Source organism: Piliocolobus tephrosceles, chromosome 21 (assembly GCF_002776525.5).
Source record: "Piliocolobus tephrosceles isolate RC106 chromosome 21, ASM277652v3, whole genome shotgun sequence".
Classification (NCBI taxonomy): domain Eukaryota; kingdom Metazoa; phylum Chordata; class Mammalia; order Primates; family Cercopithecidae; genus Piliocolobus; species Piliocolobus tephrosceles.
In genome coordinates, this window is record NC_045454.1 from 52,528,388 (window position 1) to 52,540,744 (window position 12,357).

The window sequence follows — 12,357 nt, forward strand, 5'->3', positions numbered from 1 at the left end:
TGTGTCATCCACACGGTATTAGGTTTCCGTGCGTGTTGGATGTAGGTGCTGCGTCATCCACACAGTATTAGGCTTCCTTGTGTGTTGGATGTAGGTACTGCATTCATCCACATGGTTCAAAACATCACGGAGTTTAAAAAGCCGTTTAGTGAGCGATCTCTCTCATCCCGGTCTGCATCTCTTCTCTGCCTCCCTGATCAGGCAGCCACTGTTAGCTGTCAGTGGCTCCTGAGTTATTTTCCTAGCTTTTGCCCAGATACTCAAGCTGGTTCAAACGTGCCTCACAGCCCCCGTTTTTGCAGATGGGGTGTGCCACCCATGTGTCTTCCGCCTTGCTGTGTCCACGGGGCAAGCATCGCGGGTTCTTCCCACACCCTGCTCCTGGACATCTGCGTTGATTCCAGGCCTTTGCCATGACAGTCAGTCGTGCGGTGACCTTATACGGTCCGCTTGTGTGCCAGGACTCAACAAACACGTCCCACGGAGGGGCATCCGTGCCGTTTCAGTAGGAATCAGTAATTGCCCGCTCAACCGAAATTCCCACCGGGCACTTCGAGCTTTGGCTTTTTGTGTTTGAGACAGCATCTTGCTCTGCCGCCCAGGTTGGAGTGCAGTGGCGTGATCACAGCTCAGGGAAGCCTCCACCTCCCAGGCTCCAGCAGTTCTTCTAACCCTCCAGAGTAGCTGGAACCACAGACCTGCGCCACTGCACCCAACAAATTCTTAAATTTTGTGGAGGTGAGGTCTCACTGTGTTGCCCAGGCTGGTCTCGAAGCCCTGGGCTCAAGAGAGCCTCCCTTCCCTGTGCCGTGTGCAATTTCCCTTCCCTGTGCCGTGTGCAATTCCCCCTTCCCTGTGCTGTGTGCAATTCCCTCTTCCCTGTGCAAGTCCCCCTTCCCTGTGCCGTGTGCATTTGCCTTTCCCTGTGCCGCGTGCAATTCCCCCTTCCCTGTGCCGTGTGCAATTCCCCTTCCCTGTGCCGTGTGCAATTCCCCCTTCCCTGTGCAATTCCCTCTTCCCTGTGCAATTCCCCCTTCCCTGTGCCCTGTGCAATTCCCCCTTCCCTGTGCCGTGTACAATTCCCTCTTCCCTGTGCAAGTCCCCCTTCCCTGTGCCGTGTGCAATTCCCTCTTCCCTGTGCAAGTCCCCCTTCCCTGTGCCGTGTGCAATTCCCCCTTCCCTGTGTCGCGTGCAATTCCCCCTTCCCTGTGCCGTGTGCAATTCCCTCTTCCCTGTGCAAGTCCCCCTTCCCTGTGCCGTGTGCAATTCCCCCTTCCCTGTGCTGTGTGCAATTCCCTCTTCCCTGTGTAAGTCCCCCTTCTCTGTGCCGTGTGCAATTCCCCCTTCCCTGTGCCGTGTGCAATTCCCCCTTCCCTGTGCCCTGTGCAATTCCCTCTTCCCTGTGCAATTTCCCCTGCCCTGTGCCGCGTGCAATTCCCCTTCCCTGTACCGTGTGCAATTCCCCCTTCCCTGTGCCGTGTGCAATTCCCCCTTCCCTGTGCCCTGTGCAATTCCCTCTTCCCTGTGCAATTTCCCCTGCCCTGTGCCGCGTGCAATTCCCTCTAACCGAGGCCATTCCTGATGGGCATTGAGTGACCCTCCCGCTCCCTCAGGTAGCTCCGCGGCAGGTGCCCCTGCTTCCCATGAGCCCTTTTCTCCGGTGCATGCTGAGCTGGGAACTGCCCGGTCACGGAGTGCTGACCTTACGTTACCCGCGGTGCCCGTCACCCTCGAGGCGGCTGTGCAGTCGGCTCACCCAGCGGTCCCGCCTGTGGCTGCCTGGGTCCTAACAGCCTTACTAACATCTGTGTTGAGCTTTTTTTAGATCTTCCTAAACAATCTGGCATTTCGCTGCCAAGCGTCAGAGCCCTTGAGTAGGTTGGAGAAGCTTGAGCCATCGGGAACCACCCGGTGCCCAGCTGTGAGCTGGTCCTGGCCCATGTTCCTCTGCGATGCTGGCAGCTCACCCCTGCCGAGGGGCTCGCCAGGGTTCCCGGCCCCCGTGCCCACACCCAGGCTATTCTCACTGCTCGTCGTGCCTTTCGGGATTCGCTGCCCAAGAACTCCTACAAACATGCCACACCGCAGTTCCAGGGTGCACGGATTCCTCCACCCATCTGCCTCCCGCGGTGCCGTCCTCCCCTCTCTCGACTCTTGCCACTGCATTTCTTCCTTCTTGCCCACCCTGACCCTAAGAAGCTGAGAGAATCTGTGCCCCGTCTTGGTAGACTGGGAAGGCCAGAGACAAGCCCTTGCTCTCGTCACCCAGCAAGGGCTAGTGCGGCCTCTCGGTCACGTGGCGTCACAGCCAGACCCTGTTCCGAGGCAGAGGCAGCCTGGTCAGGACCCGGCAGAATGATGCAGGCGGGGTCCAGGCAGGTCCCGAGGGAATGCCCCGAGGACACCTGCGATGCCGGTCCGGCTTTTGAGCCATGTAGATACTTTTTTTTTTTTTTTTTTTTTTGAGACTGAGTCCCATTCTGTTGTCCAGGCTGGAGGGCAATGGCACAATCTCAGCTCACTGCAATCTCTGCCTCCCAGGTTCAAGTGATTCTCACGCCTCTGCCTCCCGACTAGTTGGGATTATGGGCGCCCACCACCACGCCCGGCTACTTTTTGTATTTTTAGTAGAGACGGGGTTTCGCCACCTTGGCCAGGCTGGTCTCGAACTCCTGACCTCAAATGATTCACCTGCCTCCGCCTCCAAAAGTGCTGGAATTAAAGGCGTGAGCCGCCACGCCCGGCCCCATGTAAATACTTTACATGTTCAAAATACAATTAAAAAAAGAAAGGAAGGAAAATCTCAAAATAGAACCGAGTCAGAACAAGTGACCCACGTGTGCCATGTTGATAGCGTAATTACAGGGAAGCAGAGTCACTGTGATTATTTTTAAATGTGGAGACTGAACATACACACTGGGAAGCTTTGGTCCCTGAGCCGGGAAGGGGGCCGTGGCGGGGCTGGGTGGGGCAGCGGCTGCCCTCTCCCTGGGCGTGGATGTCTGGTGCCCACAGCCCCCGCCGCACGCTGTCCCACGTGTGTCCCTCGCTGGAGCCCCGACAGGGCTTTACTGCTGCTGTAAGACACTCCCGGTGATGCTGGGTTACCATGGGGAGGCCAGAGCAGCATCTGCCCTGCAGCCAGCAGCACACATGGCGGGGGAGGCTCCTGGTGGGACCCTGCCCAGTGTCCAGGGCCTTGCTCCCTGCGAGCCCCTCTCCTGGCTCCCAGCCGACCCCCTGCCCCTCCTCACACTCCCCAGCTCCACCAGGGGACGGCTATGTGCAGGCGGACGCCCGGGGCCCCTTGGACCTGGAGGAACACCTCTATGTCAACACCCAGGGTCTGGACGCCCCCGAGCCGGAGGACGCGGTGCTCCTGCAGCCCAAGGACAGTCCCAAGAAGGATCTGTTTGATATGCGTACGTGGGCAGCCTGGGGGGCGGGCATCATCGCGCGGCCTGTTGTCTGGTGGGGGAGGCTCAACCCCACCCCCACCCCCACTCACTAGGGGGTCCCCGGTTTGATGGGGACGGCTCCTTTCTCCCCGTGAGATGCTTCAAGTCCACAGGGGTGGGGCGGGGAAGCTCAGTCTGTCTCCGGTCGGAGAACTTGTCTGATGGGGTTGGCCTGGACTCTGCCTTAAAAGGGGCCAGTCACGCCGGGCGCGGTGGCTCAAGCCTGTAATCCCAGCACTTTAGGAGGCCGAGACGGGCGGATCACGAGGTCAGGAGATCGAGACCATCCTGGCTAACACGGTGAAACCCCGTCTCTACTAAAAATACAAAAACTAGCCGGGTGAGGTGGCGGGCGCCTGTAGTCCCAGCTACTCGGGAGGCTGAGGCAGGAGAATGGCGTGAACCCAGGAGGCGGAGCTTGCAGTGAGCTGAGATCCGGCCGCTGCACTCCAGCCTGGGCGGCAGAGCGAGACTCCGTCTCAAAAAAAAAAAAAAAAAAAATGGGGCCAGTCTGACAGGGGAGGCCCATTCCCCTCCAGCGAGTGCGGCCCAGCTGTGTGATGGGCGAGGCCCAGACCCTCCCACAGGACCCCGTCTCCTGGGGCCTCCCTGCTGAACTCCCCGTCTCGTGGGGAACGCCGCTGGCCCTGCTCTGCGAGAAGCTCTGCTCTCTCGGGGGTGACCCACCTGCCCCTGTCGGAACCCCCAGTCTGAAGGGAGGGGCTTCGTCACACCTTGAAAGAATGAGCAGTGTGGGGGGAGGCTGCGGCCCCCTCTGTGGGACCCTCGGGTCAACAGGGGAAGCCAGACCCTTGCCCCGTGGGACTCCTCGGTCTGCGAGGGGAGGCCTCGTCCTTTCTCTGTGGGACTCCTGGCCTCTGCAGCTGCCTGGCCCGCCGGTCTCCACGCTGCCTCTGGGCCTCCCTGGTCGGATGAGGGAATTTAAGTTTCCTCTTCACGTGACCCCGGGCTCTGAGGATTCTTCCTACGGAAACCCCAGCCTGATGGGGGAGGCACAGCTTCCTGCTTGAAGGAACGCCCAGTCCAGTGAGGGAGGCTGAGTCCACCTCTGGACAAAGTGGCTAGTCTGATGGTGAACCCACTCCTTCCTTCCCCGTGAGATGACCTAGCCCAAGGGAGCCCTCAGCCCGAGGGAGGAGGCTTGTCGCTTGTCCTTCCTTGCCTGAGGTGTCCGGAATTCTCCTGATTTCCTGCAGCCTCGGCTCTGCCCTCCTCGAGCTCGGAGGGGTGTTGGCTCGGAGCTGCCAGAGAGGGTCCTCGGCCGAGCTCAGGACGCATCCCAAGCTAGCTGCAAATTTCTTCCTTCCCTCCACCAGCTGACAATGCAGCGTCTCCTTAGCATCACAATGACACCATCTGGCACCTAGTGGGCGCCTGCTGGGTCCCAAGCACTACCCTTGGCCCTCTTGGCTCCCCATGGCCACCCTCAGCTGGGAAAAGAGGGGCTTGGGACTGTAAGCTTCCTTCTGAGGCAGGCTGTCCCTCAGGGTGACCGGACTGCCAGAGAGCCCTGGTTCAGGAAAGGTGATGAAAAGTCCTGGGGCTGCCTCTGGTTCGCCACGTGCTCATTCCCGAACCTGTCGCTGGCTGGGAGGGTGAGATGAACATGCTGACTGGCCAGGCGCGGAGCTGGAGCTGGTTCAGCCCCAGGGTCAGGGCGGGAAGATCCCCCAGGACCAGGAGCTGGAGGGGTGCGGGGCTGGCCCAGCCAGAGGGAGACCAGGGAGTGAGGGTCAGGGCGGGAGGACCCCCCAGGGCCAGGAGCTGGAGGGGGTGGGGCTGGCCCAGCCACAGGGAGACCAGGGAGTCAGGGTCAGGGCGGGAGGACCCCCCAGGGCCAGGAGCTGGAGGAATTTGAGGCCGCTCAAGCTACAGGTAGATGCGTCTCCGTCAGGGCTGGGGCCCCGGTGTTGTGGTGTCTGAACCATGCTGCTTTCTGCCTGGGGACAAGCCCACACCTGTTTGACAATGAGGGGACGGAGACTCAGAGGAAAGCCTTTGAGCGGCCTGTGGGATGTCGGCCCTGTTGGAAGCCGTTAGAAAACCCAGGGCAGGCCGGGCGCGGTGGCTCAAGCCTGTAATCCCAGCACTTTGGGAGGCCGAGACGGGTGGATCATGAGGTCAGGAGATCGAGACCATGCTGGCTAACACGGTGAAACCCCGTCTCTACTAAAAAAATGCAAAAAAAAAAAAAAAACAACTAGCCGGGCGATGTGGGGGGCGCCTGTAGTCCCAGCTACTCGGGAGGCTGAGGCAGGAGAATGGCAGGAACCCGGGAGGCGGAGCTTGCAGTGAGCTGAGATCCGGCCACTGCACTCCAGCCTGGGCGACAGAGCGAGACTCCGCCTCAAAAAAAAAAAAAAAAAGAAAACCCAGGGCAGAACATTTTAACACTAGAGGCAGCAGAGGGAAGCTGGTTTTCATCGTGAGTATTTAGGGTACGTTGGGGACCCCGGCCAATGCGGTAAGACCAGATAAGGAAAGAAGAGGCGTGTACTATGGGAAGGAGACCCACCTAACAAGGCAAGAAAAAGAAATAGGAGTTAACCTCTGAAGGGAAGAGCTGCTGTCATCCTTTGTACAGGCTTAGAAAACCCAGCCTGGGGGTCCCGGTTGCCGCACGTGAGCCCACCGCGCGCACAGGGCTGGGTGGAGCATGAGTCTCACACACTGGGTGCTGGGTCAGTGCAGGCCGACCAGTTCACAGGGGACTCCCCGGGGAACCCGTTTCTCCCAGCTCTGGTCCCGGCGGGAGCAGCTGCCTGCCCCTGCCTGCCCAGCGCTGCTGTCCCCGGCCTGCAGGACCCTTCGAGGATGCCCTGAAGTTGCATGAGTGCTCAGTGGCCGCAGGTATGACAGCAGCCCCCCTTCCCTTGGAGGACCAGTGGCCCAGCCCCCCTACCCGCCGGGCCCCTGTGGCCCCCACAGAGGAACAGCTGCGCCAGGAGCCCTGGTACCACGGCCGGATGAGCCGTCGGGCGGCAGAGAGGATGCTTCGAGCTGATGGGGACTTCCTTGTGCGAGACAGCGTCACCAACCCCGGGCAGTATGTCCTCACCGGCATGCACGCCGGGCAGCCCAAACACCTGCTGCTGGTGGACCCCGAGGGCGTGGTAAGCTGGGCGCAGGTGGGTGGGTCTTGGGGCATCCGGGGGCTTAGCTGGGCACAGGTGGGAGGGTCTCCGGCCCGAGGGCATTCAGGGGCTTTCCGTGTTTACGAAGCTTTTCCAGATTGTTCTAGATGTTGCGTTTGACCAGGTACTGTACAATTGCAAAGTATCTTCCATTTTATTTTTGAGACAGAGTCTGGCTCTGTCACCCAGGCTTGTGTGTAGTGGCCGAATCATGGCTCTCTGCAGCCTCGAACTCCTGGGCTCAGGCGGTCTCCCTGGCTCAGCCTCCTGAGTAGCTGGGACTGCAGGTGGGAGCCACCGTCCCCAGCTAAGTTTTTGTAGAGATGGGGCCTTGCTGTGTTGCCCAGGCTGGTCCCGAACTCCTGGCCTCAAGTGATCCTCCTGACTTGGCCTACCAGTCGTAATCCCAGTCGTACGATTTCATGCATCATAAGATGCTCTCCCCCCATATATCATGACTTATGCATCTTACAAATGGTGATGTATTTGAGGGACAAATATGGTATTTTCAGGTTCTAATTTATTTGAGGGTGTACAAAGCAAGTCTCAATTTACAAGGAATTTTGGAATCAAGTTACTGAATTAGTTCAATTCTTCCTTCCCTTTCTTTCTCTCTCTTTTTCTTTTTTTTTTTTTTTTTTTTGACGGAGTCTCACACTGTCGCCCAGGCTGGAGTCCAATGGCACAATCTCAGCTCACTGCAAGCTCCGTCTCCCGGGTTCAAGTGATTCTCCCGCCTCAGTCTCCTGAGTAGCTGGGATTACAGGCTCCCACCACCACACCTGGCTAATTTTTCGTATTTTTTTAGTAGACACGGGGTGTCACGACGTTGGCCAGGCTGGTCTCGAACTTCTGACCTCATGATCTGCCCGCCTAGGCCTCCCAAAGTGCTGGGATTACAGGCGTGAGCCACTATGCCCGGCCTAATTGCTTCAATTCTGAGATAGACACTCTCCCCGCCCCAATTTTGACGTCTCTGGAGTCTGGATTTTGTTTTAAAACCATCGATTGCATACTTGAACTGCATCATTATTTAACAGGGAGGTTTTTCTCCTCTCTCTCCTCCTGGTACCTAAAATCGTGGTGCATCTTACAGTTGCTCTGGGCCAATGGGATTTAGTAATCTCCAGCTTCTAAAGCGTTTTAGTGTTTACAAAGCATTTTCCAATTTACAAGGAGTTCTAGGGTTTATGAAGCATTTTGAGCGTCTGAGGGCTACACGGGTTATTTCTCAGGTGAGGAGGTGCTGGAGGGTTCGGAGGCCTCTCAGACTGCAGGAGGCGTTTTCAGCCGTCCAGCCAAACCGTCAGAGTGGCTCTGGGGCTGGTGTGAGCCTGGTCTCTGCGTGAAGCACACTGCGGGGGGGCAGGGGTGGCACTTGTGCACCCCGGCCTGGGACAAAGCTGGAGAGGGGCAGGGCTTGGGCGAGAGGCGCCTGCTCTCCCAGTTCCTGAGCCCCCTCCAGACTGTTTCTGGTCCCCCGCTGCCGCCTAGCCTCTAGCCTGGTGGGTGACGCCTCCGTTCTTTCCCAGGCCAGATTCCCTCTGTTAAATGGATCCCTGGGGTCAGACCGGCAGCCCCTAGACCTGGGGAAGCTTCAGAACGTCTACCAGTACCTTGTCGAAAGGCAGATTCCCAGCTCCCATTCCCAGTGCCATGGAAGGAGATGATTTTGCCGCAGGCCTAGGAATGTGCATTTGCCCCTGTTCCCCACGTGAAATGTGCACAGGGCCCCCAGCCTCACCCACAAACTGCTCAGCAGCCGGGGACATGTCACCCATGAACTCAGAGCAGCCGGGGACACGTCGCCTCCTGGGTGCTGCTCGGTCCCAGGCCCCTCCCGGCGCCCGCTGGGGGCCGCCTCCCGGGTGCTGTGGGTTTGTGGACACATGGCTCCAGTCTCTGCCTTCTCCTGTGTGTCTGCTTGTTCTCCTCTTCCTGTCAGGACAGCAGTCATTGGACTTAGGGCCCACCTGGCTCATCCTGGACGCATTCGTCCCAGGACCCTTGACTTGTGGATCTACAAGGACCTTTTTCCAAATGAGGTCACATTCACAGGCTCTGGGGTCACCCTTCAGCCCCCAACAGGAAGCGTGGCCCCAGAACCCTGGGGGTTTCAGAGCCCGTGCCCATGTGTGGTTCTGGAATTCTGAGGCCGATCCTGTGGCTGGCGTCCTGGAATTCCCTGGTCCAGCCACTCATCCACTCAGGCACCCTAGGAGCTCCCCGGCAGGACCCCAGATCGCCGATCTTCCGACTCCACGGGTCCAGGCCGGCTCCCGGGAGCTGATGCCGAGGTCTCTGTCCTGCAGGTGCGGACGAAGGACGTGCTGTTTGAGAGCATCAGCCACCTGATCGACCACCACCTGCAGAACGGGCAGCCCATCGTGGCCGCGGAGAGCGAGCTGCACCTGCGCGGCGTGGTCTCACGGGAGCCCTGAGCCCGGTGTGTGGCTGCCGCCGTGGGCCGCCGGCCTGGTCCCCTTTGCCCGATTCTTTTCTGATTTGAAGATTGAGACCCGGTTCACACGCCATGCCTTTCCCTCTAGAGGCCACGACTCGGGTGTTCAGCATCCAAGCTGTGCAACCATCTCTGTCGTGTTCCAGAACATTCAGTCAGTCCCCACCAGCCATCACTCCCTGTCCCCTCCCCCGCCCCAACCCCCATACATCCGCCTCCGGTCTCTGTGGATGGGCCTGTCCTGGACATTTCCTAGAAATGGGATCACACTGCGTGGCCTTCTGTGTCTGACGTCTCTCACGGAGCGTGACGTCCTCAGGGTGCCTCGTGCCGTGGCCTGGGGCAGAGCCTGGCTCCTGCTCACGGCTGGATAATGTCCCACTGTGTGACGGGGCCACATTTTGTTTATTCGTCCACTGACGGACGTTGGGGCTGATTCCACGTTTTGGCCACCGTGAGCCTTTGTGTGCAGGTCATGTGTGGACACGCGTCACTGGCTGTGGTGGGCACGTCCCCGAGAGTGGCCCCGTGCAGCCGTGATGGTAAGGCTGTGATTGGCTGGGATGGACGTCACCTGGTCTTGATGGACCCCTGCTGCGTGCTGGGTGTCCAGGCCTCCTTCCCGGAGGAGGGGTGGACACTGCCGGAGAGGACGGTGGGCTGGGACAGGCAGGGGCTGGCGGGTGAACCCAGGCAGTGAGAAGCTCACACCTCAGGCCGGGCCGCGGAGCCCTGGGCCTCCACTTTTGCTGTGGGGCTGGCGGGGACCCATGGTAGGGCCTCGACGGGGGAGGGACAGGCAGGTCTGGGTGATTTCAGGGTCTCTCCTCGGGGGTGAGGTTGGGGCAGGAGAGGTGCAGCTGTGGGGCTGGAGGGAGTGGAGGCTGAGAGTGGCGGGGGAGGAGGGAGGGCCAGCAGGGGGAGGGGGCCATGGAATTTCCCCAAGGGCTGTGCTTCTGGGCCAGGTCGGGCCGCTCTCCTGTCCCCATGACAACAGTCTCCTTCCTGCCTCCTCTTTCCTGGGTGGCACCTCCCCCACACGGCTGCGGCCTCCACCCCACCCCCAGCCAGGCCTCGGGCTGCAGGCAGAGGGGGTTCCGGGTCTGGGAGGGGCTTTGGGGACCGAGAAGGGGCTCCTGTGAGGCACCAGAACGGCCTGCGGGCTCCTGTGCTCCATTCCAACCGGTCCCTGCCTGCGTCCTCTCCGAAAGGCGTTGGTGACCCCAGAAATAACCCCGAAGGCGTAATGAGTCCTGCTCAGGAGGCAGTTGGCCTGTCCCAGGAACGTGCTCAACCCTTCGGTTCTGAGACAGGCACCGGGGTCGGCATTCTCGCTTGCATGCGAGGAAACAGCAGAGAGGTTAAGGCCCTCCCTAGGTCCACAGCAAGGACCCGGGTCACCTGCACGGGCGCCCCAGCCGTGCGAGCTGAGGAGCTCTGGGCTGGCCGTGAGGTGTGGCACTCGTGGAGATGATGGTCAGTCAGAAGAGCCGTGTGGCTGACACCGGAGCCCGGGTCTGCAGCCACCGTCTCAGCCCTGACCTCGTCTTCTCTTTCTGCCCGCAGGTGACCGTGCTCAGCCCCGGCTCCTGCCTGTCGTGGCCTTGGGGCTCTCAGCCCTCCTCCTGGATCCTGGTCAGGCCGAACCGCCGCTGCCTCTCCTTCCTTCGCATGAGCCTCTGGCATGGTCCTCCCTCCAGCCGGCCCGGGCTGGGCAGAGCCTCCTCCTGCCGGGGCCCCTGCCCACCCCCTCCTATTTCTGGAGTGAGGATTTTCATACCAAAGACAGAACCATTTCTCGCCTTTAAAGAAAATATATCCAGAAGCAGCTGCTGCCTGGGAGCCCTGGCCTGTGGGTCCCCCTCTTGGCCGGCTGGTTCGGTCTCACGCCCGGGAGAGTCAGGGCTCCCAGGACCCTGGGGAGGAGGTGGATTCCAGGCCTGGCTGGGCTTACTTTTCCCACCTGAGGAACTGGGTGCACAGTTGTCTTTGATGGGGGTCAGTTAAGGTGCTTTGGGGTTCTCAGGCCAGGACACATGCTGATGTTGGAAGTGGAGGCAGCCTTGAGGTTACCTGGGATTCCGGGGTAGCCGGGCCGCTCCGAGACCGTTGATATTGTGAGGCCCTTACACTTGGGAGTAGGGGGAAGGACGTGGCTGCCCGGCCTGGGCTGTGCCCACCAGCTTCCGCCCAATCCCGCCCTCCCAGCTGTGGATCTAGACCAGATGTTCGGATCGGTTTGTCATTAAACCTGGGAACAGCCACGAGAGCACGAGCCCGCCTGCGTATCTGGGGGCCCTTGCGGGGCTGGGGCTGGGACGAGTCACCCAGGTGGAGAGCTGAGGGGTCCTCCCTGAGGGCCCGGACTTGGAGAGAAGGGAGGCGGGGCTACGCGTGTGCCCATACCTGGCAGACTGTGGGGTGACCCTGTGCCCAGCAGCCCCCGCATCTCTCTCGGTGACCTCCATTTTATCCAGGATAAAACACACTTCAGCTTCTCCATTAAACACTTCTCTCACCGCCTTGGAGACACCCTAGTTTATCACCCGAATGCCAAACCTGTCTTTCAACACAGCCCAGGACATCAGACAAGAGCTGTTTGTTTTCTCCTGCAAGATGCCCCCAGCATAGCCCCAGATGGCCGGGCTCCTCCGTTGTCCTGGCTTCTCTCCAAGACACCCCGTCAATGCCCCTGCTCTTCCCCGACGCCAAGCATCATGCTCAAGCACCCCAACTCCATTCCTTAGACCTGCTGTCGTATCTGAGCCTCTGGCTCCAAGAGACCCCCCCCCAACTCCTCCTCCCACCAACACAGCATCTTCCCAGGAGAGAGGTTCCCAGCCTCGCCACATCCCTGCAGACCCACGTCTGTCACGGGCCGAGGATCTCTGCCTGCTTTCTCTGCAGGCGGCAGGCCCTACCCCTGCCCTGGGGGACAGGTCTAGTAAGGGTGTGTGTGGGGAGAAAAAGCCACTCTGGCTTGTCCTTAACTAGGACTGGAGCTCTCCAAAGGCAGGCCCAAAAGGGGCTTCGATGACACATCTCTTATTTCAGAGATGTGGAGACAGAGCCATGCATCCATCCTCCCATCTACATGTCTATCAGTAACCCACTCATCTACCATCCATCCATCATATATCATCCATCAGTAAATCCATCAGTAACCCATCCATCCATCCATCTATCCATCCATTGTATGTCATCCATCTATAAATCCATCAGTAACCCGTCCGTCCATCCATCCATCCATCCATCCATCCATCCATCCATCCATCCATCCATC

At 59.7% G+C, this 12,357-nt stretch overlaps 1 protein-coding gene across 1 annotated transcript in view; it reads left to right on the forward strand.

Moving 5' to 3' along the window:
* The window catches only part of SHC2 (SHC adaptor protein 2), an 18,068-nt gene extending 6,725 nt beyond the window's left edge, over window positions 1-11,343 (forward strand). Inside the window, exons 9-12 of the mRNA XM_026457289.1 lie at window positions 3,264-3,422; window positions 6,282-6,592; window positions 8,926-9,059; window positions 10,641-11,343. Of these exons, the coding sequence (XP_026313074.1) occupies window positions 3,264-3,422; window positions 6,282-6,592; window positions 8,926-9,054 (599 nt within the window). The 3' untranslated portion in view covers window positions 9,055-9,059; window positions 10,641-11,343. The remainder of the gene's footprint in view (window positions 1-3,263; window positions 3,423-6,281; window positions 6,593-8,925; window positions 9,060-10,640) is intronic.
* Window positions 11,344-12,357: the final 1,014 nt, after the last annotated feature.